This window comes from Gigantopelta aegis, chromosome 14 (assembly GCF_016097555.1).
Source record: "Gigantopelta aegis isolate Gae_Host chromosome 14, Gae_host_genome, whole genome shotgun sequence".
Classification (NCBI taxonomy): domain Eukaryota; kingdom Metazoa; phylum Mollusca; class Gastropoda; order Neomphalida; family Peltospiridae; genus Gigantopelta; species Gigantopelta aegis.
In genome coordinates this window covers 57240544-57257783 of record NC_054712.1, presented here as the reverse complement: position 1 = coordinate 57257783, position 17240 = coordinate 57240544, and the positions used below count along the sequence as shown (strand labels likewise).

Below are 17240 nucleotides of genomic sequence, written 5' to 3'. Positions count from 1 at the left end.
CACACATTAAATGAGGGTTTTACCACTGGTAACGGTACCATACTCGCCAAACCTTAAAATCGATGATCACCCAACGGACTACCTTTGTAAAATCCTTAGTCGCCCTTAGCCAATAAAGGTCGCCACGAGCGACCGAGCGACTGCTAATTTTCAACCCTGCTTCTACCCACCGCTGAGATCAGACACGTGATCTAGCAAATTTAGCTGCGTCCTACTCTTATACCTCCCCGTCTACAGAAAACTGGCGATGTGCAAGCAAAGTTAAAAGTTCAAGTTTGTTTTGTTTAACGACACCACTGTAGCACATTGATTTATTAATCATCGGCTGTTTTGGTAATTATGACAGTCTTTGGAGAAAAAATCCGGGACATTTTCCCTAATGCAGTAAGGGATCTTTTGTATGCACTTTGACACAAACAGGTAAGCACGTACCACGGCCTTTGACCAGTTGTGGTACACAGATTGGAATGAGAAAACCCCCCAATCCGTTGAACAGATCAATCGAAGTCGTTCGATCCTGCGACGTAAGCACCTCAAGTGAGCGAGCATTCAACCAACTGAGATAAATCCCCCCCCCCCCCCACCCATGTGCAAGGGAAAAGGGGTGATGCCGCGAATATTCAACGGTAGGGAAAAAGGAGGGGGGGGGGGTCCGAGGGTGCTACACGAGGCAGTACATAGATGTAGGACAGGGGCGAAGCGTGATCTGGACCTGGGAGTGGGGGGTCGAATATGAACCAAGTGGACCCTTTTTCTATTTTGTTTTTACACCACCAGAAACTCCGTATGTATAAACCTGTATGTTTTAATTCTGAAAGCCCCCAGCCTACGTCCCTGTAGGATCGATGTTTGTTTGTTTTGCTTTGTTTTGTTTTTTAAAACTGATGTGCAAGCAGGTAAATACTTTAATAAACTGGCAGGTAAGTCTCTGGAAAACAAATTCTCAAAACATCGAGCCTAGCTTTATGACTTTGACTTATTTTAACATGCCCATATACCACTAAAGGTTTCGAGCATGTCTCTCCCGGGACCTGTTCCTGGATAGCCAGAGGCATCACCCGGGAAGGAAAAGGTAAGGGACAATTTAGATTATTTCTCAACGAAAGGAAAGGGGTGATATTAAAATTTATATGTGCACCCAAAATAGTAATACAATAATAAATTTTTTAAAAGTACTCATTGATAAATTTAAGCTTTATGATGAATATTTTATTTCATCAACTCCTATTCCACGGACGGTTCCGACTGATTACGTATTATATTTCGAGGGGTCACGTGATTATGTAGCTGCACGTTGCAGTCAACGCCGAGCAGACGTCCCTGTTTTGGCTTCCGACTGTACACCACTCTATTTCTCTTTGGAAACATCGTCTTTAATTCATCATGTGTTTCGTCTCGAAAAATAGCACTATCCTTGTTACAGTTCACGTTTTCAGGATAAAGGCTATCTCCTACAAAACAAAGAGAGAATAAATATATAGTGTGCCGGTATACTTAAAACAACATTCCACCCATGAGCAGAATTAAAGTTAAGTTTACCTCCCCGTCTACAGAAAATTGGCGACGTGCAAGCAAAGTTAAAAGTTTACGTTGTTTTGTTTTAACGACACCACTAGAGCACATTGATTTATTAATCATCGGCTATTGGGTGTCAAACATTTGGTAATTTTAACATATAGTCTTAGAGACAAAACCCGCTACACTGTTCCATTAGTAGCAAGGGATCTTTTATATGCACCATCACCACTGGAACTACATGTACCTTGTTGAGTAAAAAGTAAATATACCCGTGTTCATGGTTTCACACGCGCAGAATTAAAATCTGGTGGTTCACAGAGTTATCTCTCTTTTTTTTATATTAGCTGACAAATGGAAAACCGTGTGCTCACACCGCATTTGATAGACGTTCTAAATATGGATTTGAATGAATATATATGGGTTTTTTTTTACTCCGACATTTCACACGAATGTAGCTCATAATTCTCCATGTCACTAGTAGAAACTATTTTAGTACGACCAGTTGATTATATACATTCTAAATTGTTTCATAATTATGTGTGTGTGTGTGTGTGTGTGTGTGTGTGTGTGTGTGTGTGTAACCACATTTATTCATTGAACCCCCTCCAATTTGACCACCACCACCACCAGGACCACCACCACCTAGACCACCAGCATCAGGACACCATCTTCCAACGCCTATACCCGATATATGGGAAACATTCTACCTTTATTGGTAGGTGTTATCCAACTGCGTAGACTGAGAAAAGAAGGAAATGGTTTATTTAAAGACGCACTCAATACATTTTATTTACGGTTATATGGCGTCGGAGACTGAGAAAAAGAAAAGGTGATTAAGAAGTGAACAAAACCTGGTAGCAGTTCAAGCAGAGCATCTTTACAGACACAGAAGACGCCCATCCATCGCTCTGCCCTGTGTGTGGAGATCTCAAACAGGAAGTTGTGCAGAGCGTGTGCGTTCTCAAAGTTGAGTAATCGAGACAGCTCGTACAGCTGGGGTCCTGCCAGTCCAACGTGGTTTTCACGCCAGGACTCTACGATCAGCTCGGGAGACGACCACTGCAAGAAGGAAGAAAAGAAAAGAAAAACTTTTATTTATGGCAATTCCGCCCATGTAAATATAGTACTTTTTGTGCAAAATGGGGGTAGTCCGGCCAGGTTTAGTGGGTGTGTTTGTTTAAAACCAATATCCTCGGCGAAAGAGCTGGACAACAGGGGTTGACCTTTTTAGAGCACTTTACCCCCAGGTTGGCAAAGGTGCATACAAAAACACGGGCCTACCGATATTAATAAAACATATATAGCCAATAACGCTATATAGAAACATTATATAATATAGCGTAAATGATTGTGGTTTGTGGCCAAATGATTAATGATTAAATCGCATACCTGTCAAATCTCACGCATTTGTAACAAACATCACGCTCTCACGCAATGTTATAATAATCTCACACTTTTTCTAAAAATAAAAATATTTTAGAACCGTTATTTATATTTTAGAGCCGAATGCAATTATATGCTGATTAAGCAGGTCTCTGAATTTGCTTACCTAACAACAACAAAAAACTTCACCCTGGACCCGACCAAGAGCCTGCAGTCCCTGGACCCCGATTTCTAATTTTCTCACGCCTAAGAATTGCCACAGGTTGACAGCTCTGAATTCGTCATCAGAACTATTTGGCCACACGCGTACGGAATGAGCGCTCAGTTTTGTAGGATAGGGGAAAATGTCCAAATCTAGATATAACAACATTTACTCATATTTACATTAGTATTACTAACAGCTATGGTTCCAAACGAGTCGCTACGCATTTTTACATCGATTATTAATGTAGAAAGATTGAAATAACTAATTTTTCCCGAACGTCTCCATCGTTTTGTCCGAATGCATAGTTTTGCTCCAGCACTGGATGGAAGCTGATCCCCTAACCACCAACCCCACCCCCGTCCCGGTGTCGTACGCTTATGACTTTCGAACGCCATGTTTTCTGCAATGACGTAGGAAGGTGCTAAAGGAGGGCGGGGGGAGCACACACACACACGCATATGGCAGTGGATTCGTGGAATAATCGTTTATATGGTAGGGCCGTACACTTTTTTTTTCCACTCCAGAAAATAGCATGTACATCTCAGGGTTTAATTCGTATAGTGTTTCATTTGTTTATAAAAAGTAGTGCCCCCCCCCCCTCCCCCGCAGACGCAACAAACAGACCGCACGCGCCACATCCCTTGTATATGAGGTTGACACCCAATAGCCGATGTAACATTAATTCCCTTGTATATGAGGTGGACACCCAATAGCCGATGTAACATGCATTCCCTTGTATATGAGGTGGACGCCCAATAGCCAATGTAACATTAATTCCCTTGTATATGAGGTGGACACCCAATAGCCGATGTAACACATCCATTCATTCCCTTGTATATGAGATGGACACCCAATAGCCGATGTAACATGCATTCCCTTGTATATGAGGTGGACACCCAATAGCCAATGTAACATTCATTCCCTTGTATATGAGGTGGACACCCAATAGCCGATGTAACATCCATTAATTCACTCATTCATTCCCTTGTATATGAGGTGGACACCCAATAGCCGATGTAACTTTCATTCATTCACTCCCTTGTATATGAGGTTGACACCCAATAGCCGATGTAACATTCATTCCCTTGTATATGAGGTTGACACCCAATAGCCGATGTAACATTCATTCACTCCTTTGCATATGAGGTTGACACCCAATAGCCGATGCAACATTCACTCATTCATTCCCTTGTATATGAGGTTGACACCCAATAGCCGATGTAACATTCACTCATTCATTCCCTTGTATATGAGGTTGACACCCAATAACCGATGTAACATTCATTCCCTTGTATATGAGGTTGACACCCAATAGCCGATGTAACATTCACTCATTCATTCCCTTGTATATGAGGTTGACACCCAATAGCCGATGTAACATCCATTCATTCACTCATTCATTCCCTTGTATTTGAGGTTGACACCCAATAGCCGATGTATTTTTCGTGCTGGGGTGTCGTTAAACATTCATTCATTCATTCCATTGTACATGAGCCTTAAAACTTGCCAGAGAGTAAACAGTTTCTCTTTGATCCTCAACAGCGTGTGAGCTACCAGAGATACAACACGCGAAGAAAGCCGTGTCAAACCGCCGTCTGTGTTTGGACAGGTGAACCGGGTTAATTACAGGTGTGAGCCAGTTGCACCACTCGTACAGCGACCAGACATCAGGCACGATATTCAGGTCTCTACACATGACCACAAACTGACTGGCCTCGTGGATAACTCGTTCCCGCCACTGTCCCAAAACGGGCGATGAAAAAGTTGAACCCGAAATTGGCCCAGTATTAAACAAGGATGGATTGCGATTAAAAATTCTAGCGTCATCGACATGTTTAGCAATGAGGACACCCGATTCTTCAAACGTCTCCCTAATTGCACATATTCGTATACCAACTTCTCCAGGAACACCTGAAACAACATTGCGCTTTCTAGTAAAGACTGATTCATCAGGCCTATTTTCTTCAAAGGGTTTTTGATTAGACAAAATAAACTTGTCAAAATTTAAGTGTTGCCCACAGGAATTGAACAGTCCGATCCACTCCTGTGAAAAATCACTGTCATGTGAAATTCCTCCCGGAAAGACATATACACTGGGAAGAAACTGGCTTTGGCTACTTCGTTTTAACATCAAAATATCAACACTGCGACTGTCCGTTTCCTGCTTCAAGAAGTTCTTGTGTGGCACAGTGCCACATTTTTTTAAGCTGCACGTAGCTTTGTCATTGTAAGATTTCGAGTTGTTGCTTCTAAGTGTACATAGCATCAAGGTAGCTGCTTCCCGCCAATTCCTCACGATGCGAGACATTGTACATACGGGAACAAAATGTTGTTTTCTGTTGATACTTTATTAATGGGCGCATCCATCTTGGAATTGTAACTTATGTAAATTCCTCCAAATTGATCAGGGCATTCATAACTTTGGAAAGTGTGGTTATGTATACATGTATGTATGTATGTATTTATTTACTTGTTTTGTTTATTTGTTTTATTTATTTATTTGTTTGTTTGTTTTAATTTTTTATTTGCTTTCTTGTGTATTTTCCTCTCTTCTCTCTTCAAGCCCCCACCCCACCCAAAGAAAGTACTGTACGTATTACTCAGGCTCGTAGCCAATGGGGGGGGGGGGTCGATCGACACCCCCTCCGGTGACTTTTTTTTTCAATGTTCGTCAACGCAAAATTGCAACTTCGTGCCTCACCATAAGCCTAAACGACCCCCCCCCCCCCCCAAAAAAAAAAAAAAAAAAAAAAAAAAAAAAACAACAACAAACAAACAAAAAATAATCATAAAATAAAAAAATCGTGGCTACCGGCCGTTACTAACTGTTATGCCGTCTCTTGAACTGACAACGATGGGTAGATTTTATTAACGAGGAGGGTTCAGCATTGATGTCATGGAGATTCGGCGCTCACATGTATAGACAAAACGGTCAGTAGATGGATACAGCAGTTACTGCAGTTGAACAGACTCGACGGCGAATTGGTTACGCTATATGCTTTAAACCTCGATAGTGTTGGGCTCGTTTACATTTATAATGCAGGTTACAACCTACAAGTCAACTCAAATCTCATATCAGTGGTCACCAAAACACCGAGGTATATCCCACGAACCAGTAATCTTCATCCTGTAGTAACGGGGTGGGTCGTGGCCTAGAGATAAAGCGCTCGCTCGATACGTCCGTCTAGGATCGACTCCCGTTGGTGGGCACTTTAGGCTATATCTCGTTCCAGACAGCACACCTTGACTGATTTATTAAAGGCCGTGGCATGTGCTTTCCTGTCTGTGAGATTGTGCATAATATTATAAAAGATAGAAAAATGTACCGCGTTTCCTCTCTAAGACTATATGTCAAAATTACTTAATGTTTGACATCCATTAGCCGATGATTAATAAATCAGTGTGCTCTAGTGGTGTCGTTAAACAAAAAAACTGTAACAGATTATTAATCTCCGACCTGGAATAACATTACATATAACTAGTGTGTGTGTGTGGGGGGGGGGGGGGGGGGGGGCGTACCAAGTACAGCGTGCCTTAATGTTTTATCTGACCAGTACATTCATGTAATTTAACTTGCACTAGTGTCAATGTACCATTTACTTTTGTGATGGAAACATCTGCGGGATCCTACTAAACATAGGATGTAACATATCTGAATTCTCCAAATCATTTACTCCCAAGCCTCCAAGTTTTGTTATCCTAAATGCCCTGACAAATATTTTATAATGCTTTTAATATAGTCACCCTATTAGCAATTCTGTAACCAGCCGTGGAAATGGGAATAGGGTCACAAAACAGGCAGTTACACACAGAAAGCTGCGATATCGGCATTGACAAACACCACTATGAACAATCGCCCCCACCACCCACCCAGATAGTACCGACCGACCCCTCTGGCTTATGGCAGGTTTTTTTTGTCTGAGACTAGGGTAGTCAAAAATGCTACCCATTATGTCTGAAAGAAGCAGCTTAACCACCCTTTTTCTAATTTATTTTAAGGGTGAGGGGTGGTATAATTTATATCCATGATGTACATGTTGACTGAAACGCCGTGTGTAGCAGTTTTGGCTAACCACGTTACTATTGTCGTCCATTTGATTTAATTCGGTGGCGTGCACCCAATAGACCATCACAGTGCGTGACAGTTATCAAAGACGAAGACAGAATACATTGATTAATCAATCATCGGCTATTCAGTGGATGTTAAACATTTAATGATTTTGACATATATTCCTAGAGAAGAAACCGGCTACATATGTTCCACTAGTAGCAAGGGATCTTTTATATGCACCATCCCACAGACAGAGTAGCACATACCACGGCCTTTGATATACCATTTGTGGAGCACTAGCGGGGAATAGAAATAGCCCAGTGGGCCCACCGACGGGGATCGATCCTAGAACGACCGCGCACCAGGCGAGCTCTTACCACTGGGCTACGTCCCGCTACCAGACGAATACAGAGACAGTAAAAAATATCACCATAACACCATACCCATTCGTGTGTCAGCTGTAACACTGATCTTAAACAGGTCTTTTCAACTTGGCAAGATGACTGGAACGGCGCGTTTGTAAACCAGCTTCATTCTGTGAAGCCAGTCCCGGGAGAGTGGCAGTCTTCCTATGGGTGGTGCTGGAAGGATGAAATAGTCTTGTGTCATACTCGTATCGATCACACATACTTGACACATTCATTTATTCTGAAGAAAGATCCTCCACCGCAGTGTGAACACTTGACAGTTAACCATCTTTTGGTGGAGTGTGATCATTTTGAACAGACGTGAAAAGATACATTTGGAAGAGAAAATGTGATGGAATCATGTCGATTTTCACCCACAACTTATTTAGAAATATTTACGACACGTTGACTGTTTATTCAAATGTTTAATATAGTTATCTGTAATATTCATATACTCGAAATGTTAACATTCTTTTGATATTCGTACTCGGCACAGCTTTTTACACTGTTTTTAATTTTATATTGTTGTTGATCATCAATTCATGCAGGTTTTTTGGGTTTTTTGTGGGGTTTTACCATTGTTTGACACCGAATAGCCGATGTATTTTTGTGCTGCGGTGCCATTAAACATTCATTCATTCATTCATTCATTCATTCGGGGCGAGACGTAGCCCAGTGGTAAAGCGCTCACTTGATGCGCAGTCGGTTTGGAATCGATCCCCGTTGGTGAGCCCATTGAGCTATTTCTCGTTCCAGCCAGTGCACCACGACTGGCATATCAAATGCCGTGGTATGTGCTATCCTATCTGTGGGCTGGTGCTTATAAAACATCCTTTACTACTAATGGGAAAATGTAGCGGGTTTCCTCTTATGTGCTCTAGTGGTGTCGTTAAACAAAACAAACTCATTCATTTATTAATTTAATTTTAAATCTACATATTGTGGGACATGACCCCGTTTGCTGAATACACCAGTTGTTGCATTAAACAAAACAAACTCTTCATTTATTGATTTAATTTTAAATCTACATATTGTGGGACATGACCCCGTTTGCTGAATACCAGCTGTTGCGTTAGTTCGTACGTGCAGTGTAATTGGAGTCCTTGTCAGGTTAAAATACTAATAAAACAGCTTGTTATGACAAGTTGATATATAGTTACTTGCTAGTATTAAATCCACATAATTATCACCCATTGCCAGTTGAAAGTTGAAGTCGTGGAATTCATCACGCAGCGTTTAATCTCTGTATAAAAAGACAAAGCATTGAAACTCACGGTAAGCTTGCCATCGTTTCTCATAATTTTTAGTTTTATTTGAAGAAATTCAGCGATAACAAACAGTGGTGGATCTAAGGGGTTAGCTTTTTTTCTTCAGTTTTTACATTGGAGAATCCGAGGAATCCCTTCGGGAACGTTTGTGTCTCTCCCCCCTCCCCGCACTAAATGGATTTTCTGGTTAACCAAGTCATCAAAGTGAGACAGGTTGGAGTAGTACGTAGTCTGACGTACGATGGTTCATGGGATCGATCGCAACTAGCGAAATATATATTTGGAGAGTTTTGTTATTTCCAACACTAACAAGTGCACCGTGATTATGTGCCCCTGTATATGGATATAAATTTATATATACCTCATGGATATATAGTTAGTTTTGTTTAACGACACCACTAGAACACATTGATTGATTTATTAATCATCGGCTATTTGATGTAAAACATTTGGTAATGTTGGTATAGTCTTATAGAGGAAACCCGCTACATTTAGTAGCAAGGTATATTTTATATGCACCTTATACCAGTCGTGGTGCACTGGCTGGAACGGTAAATAGCCCAATGGGCCCACTGGTGGGGATCGATCATAGACCGACCGCACATCAGACGAGTGCTTTACCACTAGGCTACCATTATCAGTGTATTTCGGTATCGCAAATATCAATAAGTAGAAATAAAAACTGTATTATGCGAGCTTATATTATGGTGCTTTTTTTATGCGAGCTTATATTATGTATTTTTTAGCTTACGATACTGACGATACCGAAACACACGAGGGTAATAATCTTCTTATCATATAATCTCAAGCTTAACAGTCAGCCATTACTCTGTATTCAAATAGCGTATGAATATATGATACTGTCTTTTTGAATGGGATATCTTACATAAGATAGTACTTGACGTTTGGTTTTGTTTTCGGAACGCTGGACAGCTTTCAGTGTAATGTGCTGTTAGACGGGGGTTTTGGGGGGAGGGTTTTTTTTTTTTTTTTTTTTAATGATTATGAATGGATACGTCAGTTCTGGAATGTAAATTTAATACATCACAATATTTTATTAATATTTCTAAAGTACAATTGCAGTTATACATTTACAAATAGTTTTACTACATTGGATGCCTTATTATACGATAAACAAATTTACCTATCTAGCTATTACCCACCTCTCTTTCTCCCCCCCCCCCCCCCCCCGCCCTCCCCTCTCGCTACCTCTTAAGATATTTTTGAAAATCTGAGCATCCATGTTCTTGTTCTATGAGGGTTAGAGTTGGATGAGGTGTATACCAGTAGCAATGTGTTTGCCTGGGTTATAGATTCAATTCCAGTCCGTGGGCCCATTGCTCCACGACTGGTGTATTTAGCCCGTGGTGTGCGCTATAAGTATCTAGATTAGAAATAACCCAAGTGACGACATTGTTTCTTCTCTGACACTCTCTATAATAAGTCTCAGAATAACTACATATTTGACAGCCAACAGGCCCTAGATGTGGAGTATGTTTGTAAATATGCACCGTTGTTATTAAATGAATATTCCTGTCATTATCTGTGTGGTCTTCTGTACGATTCTTCTTACAATACGGTGCATCCAAGGAGAACTACTCGTGGACTGAGAGATGACAGTACACCTATAGTGTAATATAATATAACTATACCCCGACACCACCCCGTCTCAAAAATCAAAACACACGCACGCACGCACACACACACACACACACACACATCAAACAAACAAAATAAAAATAAAATATAAAACCTTTGTGAATACAAATTTACACATTTTATAAAACTTACATCACATCATCATCATCACCACCATCATTATCATCATCACCACCACCATCATCATCATCATCATCATCATCATCATCATCATCATCATCATCATCATCATCATCATCATCATATATAAGATTCTGCCTTCATATTCTCATATTATAAAATATGCTTCCCACCCTCACCGCACATCCAATAGTCAAGGAACCGGACTGTTCTCTGTGCATTGTCGTGCCCTATTTTGATTCAGGGAGGATGTTTTATAACCCAAATAACCCAGATGCACGTTTACACAGCGAACAAGTTATATTTTTATTTGATCAGAAACACACAATTCATTGGACGATTTATCTTTGAATATGAGTATACACATTTAAAATTTCTAAAAAAGAAATTTCTAACGGTCACTAGAGTTTTGCATTGGAAGGCCGTTGAGTCTTTAAAGCAGTATTTAGATCCTCGCCCCTCAACGGTGACAGACGGCGGTCCCCATAGTCAATGTTACAAAAGAGACGGTACTTCAATTTGCCGCCTTCTGTCATATAACCATGTGCTCGGTTGTGGTTTCTGGTATTATTTGTCTGTTCCTCCATGGTCCCTGAGAAAGTGAGGTCGTCGTTTCCATCTCCTTCAACATAAGGATCTTCCGGATACGAATCGTCGCCTGGAGGAACATAAAGCTTTAATCAGTAGATGTTAGGAGTCAGCGAAATGGCAACTGAAACATTTGATAAACAAATTTCGAAAACGGGACTTGTGGGAGAGACTGTTCAGGGTTCAGAAAGAAATTCCATGTAAGTAAGGGGTTCGTTCGATTTACATGTACATATCCCCACACCGCCTGATGGTTGTTAAGAATATGCAATATTTGAACCCTTGACAATTTACAAAAAAACCCTCCACCAAATGTCTTTTGAAAAAGTTTAGAAAAATGCATATATACATGTAGTCAAAAATATGTAAAATTTAGTTAACTAAATTCTGTTGTATTACTTTGAACATCAGGCGAGCTCAATGTAACTGCTTATCTCACCAGTCTCAAGCGTGCAGTGGTTCTATCATCAGGTTTCAGAGACATACCAAGCCTAAACTTTCTGGGTGGAACTGGTAGGTGTCATTAAACAGAATCATGGCGCAGTATAGAATTTTCCCCAGCTAAACAAAACAAGCATTACCAAACTAAAAGGACGCTTCTAGGTATTGTTTGGGGGGGGGGGGGGGGGGGGGGGGACTGCCTTCCGTAATCCTCCCCGCTAGAACGTCTATGGGTTCTAGGTGGTGAATTCTTATCTCAGTACTGACTCCAACCCAGAGTGTGTGTGCCCAAAGAGTGTGGAAATACTGTAAAGCCATAATACGGATTCTCGCCGCTCTAACAATTAACTATTATTGTCCATCCTGGACAGACAGCCCAGATAGTCGCGACACGTGCCAAGGAGAGCGTGCATTAACATTACTTGGAAATAACCAAGAAAGTAAGTTAAAAGTTCTATACAGCTCTTACCCGGCAACATCATTAAAATCCCGTCATCACACGTGGCCATAACTGGCATCCATCTCTCTGATCGCCATGGCAACCTGTCAAACAGAACCTGACGAAGTTCGTAAACGTGTTGGAAGTTGGCGAGGACGGAAAGAGTGTACACCTGTGGAGGCCACAGCTTGGCCTTGTCCATCTGGTATTCGTACAGCAGCTGCAGTGGAGTGTCCCACTGAAAGGAAGGAAAGAAAACCACACCCTTTGAACGAGTTATACAAAGTTAAACTTTGTTTTGTTGTTACGTCGACTGAAACGCTGTGTGATGCAGTTTTGGCCACATGTGTTACTGTTGGTGTCTATGGGATTTGATTTGGTGGTATACACCACCCTATAGCAGTTTTGGCCACACGTGTTACTATTGTTGTCTGGTATACACCACCCTATAGCAGTTTTGGCCATATATGTTACTATTGTCGTCTATTTGATTTCAAAAGGTGGCATACACCCAATAGATCACCATAATGCGTGGCAGTTATAAACAAAACGAAGACAATAAAAGCTTCGTTTTGTTTAATGACATCATAAGTGAACATTGATTAACGAATCATCGGCTATTGGATGTTAACTATTTGATAATTGTAACTTAACTACAGTCAGGAAAACACATTGATATTTACTCAAAACAGGGAAAAGGGTCATGACCAAAAATATAATGCTATGAGTTATTAATTATGGTATATATTATTAGCTAGCATAATTTAGGTCGGGCATATCTAAAGATAGGTAATAATTTACGAGCGATTTGTATTAATTGCCCTGGAGGGTTCGGATAGGAAAGGTTGGCCCTGGGCATCACAGGAAGAAGAGGCATGAATAAAGTTTGATGTATGCCAATAATACTGAGAACACTTACCACGGAATGGACGGTTTCTTTCCGTCCTCGCCAACTTCCAACACGTGCACGAACTTCGTCAGGTTCTGTTTGACAGGTTGCCATGGCGATCAGAGAGATGGATGCCAGTTATGGCCACGTGTGATGACGGGATTTTAATGATGTTGCCGGGTAAGAGCTGTATAGAACTTTTAACTTACTTTCTTGGTTATTTCCAAGTAATGTTAATGCACGCTCTCCTTGGCACGTGTCTCGACTATCTGGGCTGTCTGTCCAGGATGGACAATAATAGTTAATTGTTAGAGCGGCGAGAATCCGTATTATGGCTTTACAGTATTTCCACACTCTTTGGGCACACACACTCTGGGTTGGAGTCAGTACTGAGATAAGAATTCACCACCTAGAACCCATAGACGTTCTAGCGGGGAGGATTACGGAAGGCAGTCCCCCCCCCCCCCCCCCCCCCAAATAAAGTTTGATGTATGCCAATAATACTGAGAACACTTACCACTGAATGGACGGTTTCTCCTTTATCTTCTGCTACATGGACCTCCTCTGGTAAACAACAGATGAAGAAGGCCGTGTCGAACCTCCTTTGCCGTTCCGTGGTGGGAGTCAACCAGTTGGACCACTCCAGCAGAGACCAGACGTCGGGCACGACATCCAGGTCTTTACACATCTTCACAAACTTGGTAGCGTCCTCGTCCACTTCTCGTCTCCATCTTTCAATGATCGTAGAGTCTGTACAGACTGAGCCCCACAACGGGCCCCGGGTCCCAAACGAAGCCTCTGATGACATCATCTTCAGATCCGATATCTGTCTGACTAACAAAACCCCCGACTCCTCAAATGTCTCCCTGATGGCGCAGATTCGCAGTGCTATTTCAGCGGGAATGGTAGAAAATCGGGAGTCTCGAACTCGGGTAAATATGGGACAAGCTGGGCTTCCTCTTCTGACGAATTCGAATAATGCCGAAGTTTTTTCTTTTCCAACGACACGGAAAACGTCGTGCCATTCTTCCGAGAAATCGGCGTCGTCGGCGACTCCTCCAGGAAACACGTAGGCGTTTGGCATGAAACTACTCTTGCTGCTCCGTTTGAGCATAAGCACCTCGAGGTTGTCTCCCCTTGATTTGGCCGACGAACTGGTGACCGGCGGTGTGAATCGTATATTATGTTTACCTGTGTGTTTTGCTGTTACGAGAATCAAGGTTGCAGCTTCGCGCCAGTTTTTCAGGACGGCTGCCATAACGGACTCCTAGTATTTTTTTAAGTATAAAAGTCTGTTCTGAGCGGTACCAAAGACTGGACAGTGAAACATACCACCGTGCACTTGATGTTGTTTTCCTTTTCTTCCAAAGTTCACTTGGAAGGTTATTTGGCGAGAGAGAATTACGTCCCTTTGTTTTTGTTTCGTGTATCTGCATACTTCATGTCGGGACCGTCGGAATGAATGAATGTTTAATGACACCCCAGCACGAAAAATACATCGGCCATTGGATGTCAAACTATGGTAATGCAAACAAATAAAGTGATGATCAACATCAATATAAGAATTCAAGATTTAAATAAAAACAGTGTAAAGAACTGTGCAAAAATACAAATATCACAAACAGATACTGACTTTTACTCAAAATTTTAATTTTGTGCTGTATTGGCCATTCTCAAAGAGAATGTTACACCCCTGCACCACGGTGAGGTTACAGCACGCGCAGGTGTAGCAGTTTTATAATTAGGGTTGTGGGTCTGGGTGGGGTGTGGTTGTGGGTAGGGGTGTGGGTGGGGTGTGGTGTGGGTAGGGGCGTGGCGGGGATCAGCCTTTAGATGTAATGTCATTTGTTTTTATCAAAAGAAAAGTCAATAGATGTATAAAAAAAAACCCACGAACAAATCGAACATCAGCTTATTCGGTAAATCATTATATGGGGAAATGGCCACAGATCATGGTTATTTTCCCTTTTAGTTAATCCAAAAATTAATCTTCACAAGTAGTCTGCTGTTTGACTCTGATTATTTTATGGCAGACAGCTTTGTAGTGGCAATTATTGGACTAACGTTGACAGGGGAGAGCATGCAGTTTGCAAATACATGTATGTGTCAGTGGCGTAGGAAGGTCCCAAAAAGTGTGGGGGGGGGGGGGGGGGCACACTTTTATATTTACACACTTTTACACTATTATACTATACGCCAGTGTGTGTAACTTGTCAACATTGAAGGTATGTTTCTTGTAATTCCAGCGCATGTACATGGATAACTTTTAATGTAAAATGGGTGTACTCTAGTCAAGTTTAGAGGATGTGTTTGTTTAAACCAATATATTTAGGAAATGTTGGCCCCAGGCAGGCAAAGGCGCATTAAATAAATCAAATGATCTACTGATATTAATAAAAGTGCTATATCTACTAATGCTATATAGATACTTATTATATAACATTTAGTGAAATATCTTAAAGCGGCAGTATCCGGAATATTTTTATTATTTAAGCATATAGAACAGAAAATCCAATTACGTTTGGTGCATATATGACGCCGCATTCCGCATAGGTTTCACTACGCTGGCTTATCCAGGTCAAAAACAAAGTCAGTATTTTGAAAGTGGGACACTTTTGACGGGCTCGTACCGATCTCGGTTTTCATTGGCTTATCACAAGTATAGAATTCCCCAACAAGAGATCACGTGAGATTTCGCAATTTTTGAACAAATTTAACTGTCTTGATTGAGGGGTCGTCTCATATCTCCAAAACATATTTATATCCATAGGGGTATGGTACAACGCCTTTCCAGGGGTCGGTGGGTGGTGGATTTGCCTTGAAATTTTGACAGTGGCCAGCTGTTGGCATACTCGTTACATGTAAGTGGGTGTTACAAATTACGTAACGCTCTAGGGGTAGAGGAAGAGGGTACTGTGTTCGATTTACGTAACATTTTTCAAGACTATATGCTATTTTTATTCATTACTTAGACCTAAAAAGGTGTTTTTTGGAAATGCGCGGTCAGTCTAGGATCGATCCCCATCGGCGGGTATATAAAAGACCATGGTATGTGATATCCTGTCTGTGGGATGGTATATATAAACGATCCCTTGCTAAAAAAAAAAAAAAAAAAATGTAGCGGGTTTCCAAGGCAGGGATTTCAGCGGGGTTGGGGGTTATAGACTGTGTTGAGCGAAGTTTATATGGGGCCATGCTCTCTCCCCCCCCCCCCCCCCAAAAAAAAAATACAATACATTTCAAATTTGTTTAAGCTTGGGCAAGTAAGGGTTTCGAACTCCAATACCCTCCCCCTGCACATGCACCCGATTTCTCTCTAAGATTATATGTCAAAATTACCAAATGTTAGACATCCAACAGCAGATGGAAGGAAGGATAGGATATGTTTTATTTAACGACGCACTCAACACATTTTATTTACGGTTGTATGGGATCGGATGATTATTAAATCAATATGCTTTATTTTTGATGTCGTTAAACACCCCACCCCACCCTAACTTTACCCTTTCCAAACGAAATAATATTTATTTGAATTTGTCGATTTTAACACGTAAAATTAAGAAGTGAAAACGTTCATTGTCTACTTTAGTATATTTTATTTTAAAAATATATACATGATTAATGTGTACTAGTATACAAACTAAACTTTGAAATTCTACTAACACTTTATAAAATATCAATTGTGAAATAGGAAGGTACGACTGTCGATAATACGTTGTCAAAATCAAACCGATTTTAACGAAAGACTCAACCGAACGTTCTTCGTACAGCGCAAGATTTCTCTTTTGATTTTTTGAGACGAACCCTACAATTTGAAATCGGCAAACGCACGTGTTAACTGAAACTGACAACAGGTGGGTGCTCCCCCTATATAAAATCCTGGCTACGTTATTCATTTCATTTCAACTTATTTTCGTGCTAATATCCAATTAAGTTTCAAGCACGTTGTCCTGGGCACACATCTCACCTACCTGGGCTGTCTGTCCAGGACAGTTGGTTGGGGGTTTGTTGTTAGTTGGTTAGTGGTTAGTGAGAGAGAAGAGGGTGTAGTTGCCTTACATCTACCCACTGATTCCTTAAGAACTCGCTCTGGGTTAGAGTCGGTACCGGGCTGCGAACCATGTACATACCAGCCTGTAGTCCGATGTCTTAACCACTGCGCCACCGAGGCTGGTACTGCGCTAAACAAGGATTAATTGTTAATACCCTTTTTGTTTTTACGATTTTGAAACACTGTACATTGGAAGTGAACTTAATTTTAATTTGTTTTCG

At 41.1% G+C, this 17240-nt stretch overlaps 2 protein-coding genes across 2 annotated transcripts; both read right to left on the bottom strand.

Moving 5' to 3' along the window:
- Positions 1 to 1194: 1194 nt before the first annotated feature.
- On the bottom strand, positions 1195 to 5465 carry LOC121388546 (nucleoside diphosphate-linked moiety X motif 19-like). The gene is made up of 3 exons (XM_041519926.1): positions 4614 to 5465; positions 2370 to 2577; positions 1195 to 1451 (listed from the first exon to the last, which is right to left on the bottom strand). Exons 1-3 carry the CDS (start codon positions 5412 to 5414, stop codon positions 1225 to 1227), a joined length of 1236 nt encoding a protein of 411 aa, XP_041375860.1. The 5' UTR covers positions 5415 to 5465; the 3' UTR covers positions 1195 to 1224.
- Positions 5466 to 10903: 5438 nt separating this feature from the next.
- Positions 10904 to 14479, bottom strand: LOC121388843 (nucleoside diphosphate-linked moiety X motif 19-like). The gene is made up of 3 exons (XM_041520357.1): positions 13486 to 14479; positions 12110 to 12317; positions 10904 to 11269 (listed from the first exon to the last, which is right to left on the bottom strand). Exons 1-3 carry the CDS (start codon positions 14224 to 14226, stop codon positions 11013 to 11015), a joined length of 1206 nt encoding a protein of 401 aa, XP_041376291.1. The 5' UTR covers positions 14227 to 14479; the 3' UTR covers positions 10904 to 11012.
- Between the last annotated feature and the right edge of the window lie 2761 nt (positions 14480 to 17240).

Excerpts from the sequence above, each read along its gene's own strand:
- LOC121388546 (XM_041519926.1), bottom strand. The coding sequence starts at position 5,414 with ATGTCTCGCATCGTGAGGAATTGGCGGGAAGCAGCTACCTTGATGCTA. Across the intron at positions 2,578-4,613 it reads GAGAAACTGTTTACTCTCTG|TGGTCGTCTCCCGAGCTGAT; the intron begins GCAAGTTTTAAG and ends TCCTTCTTGCAG. Across the intron at positions 1,452-2,369 it reads TCTGCTTGAACTGCTACCAG|GAGATAGCCTTTATCCTGAA; the intron begins GTTTTGTTCACT and ends TTTGTTTTGTAG.
- LOC121388843 (XM_041520357.1), bottom strand. The coding sequence starts at position 14,226 with ATGGCAGCCGTCCTGAAAAACTGGCGCGAAGCTGCAACCTTGATTCTC. Across the intron at positions 12,318-13,485 it reads GAGAAACCGTCCATTCAGTG|TGGGACACTCCACTGCAGCT; the intron begins GTAAGTGTTCTC and ends CCTTCCTTTCAG. Across the intron at positions 11,270-12,109 it reads GATTTTAATGATGTTGCCGG|GCGACGATTCGTATCCGGAA; the intron begins GTAAGAGCTGTA and ends ATGTTCCTCCAG.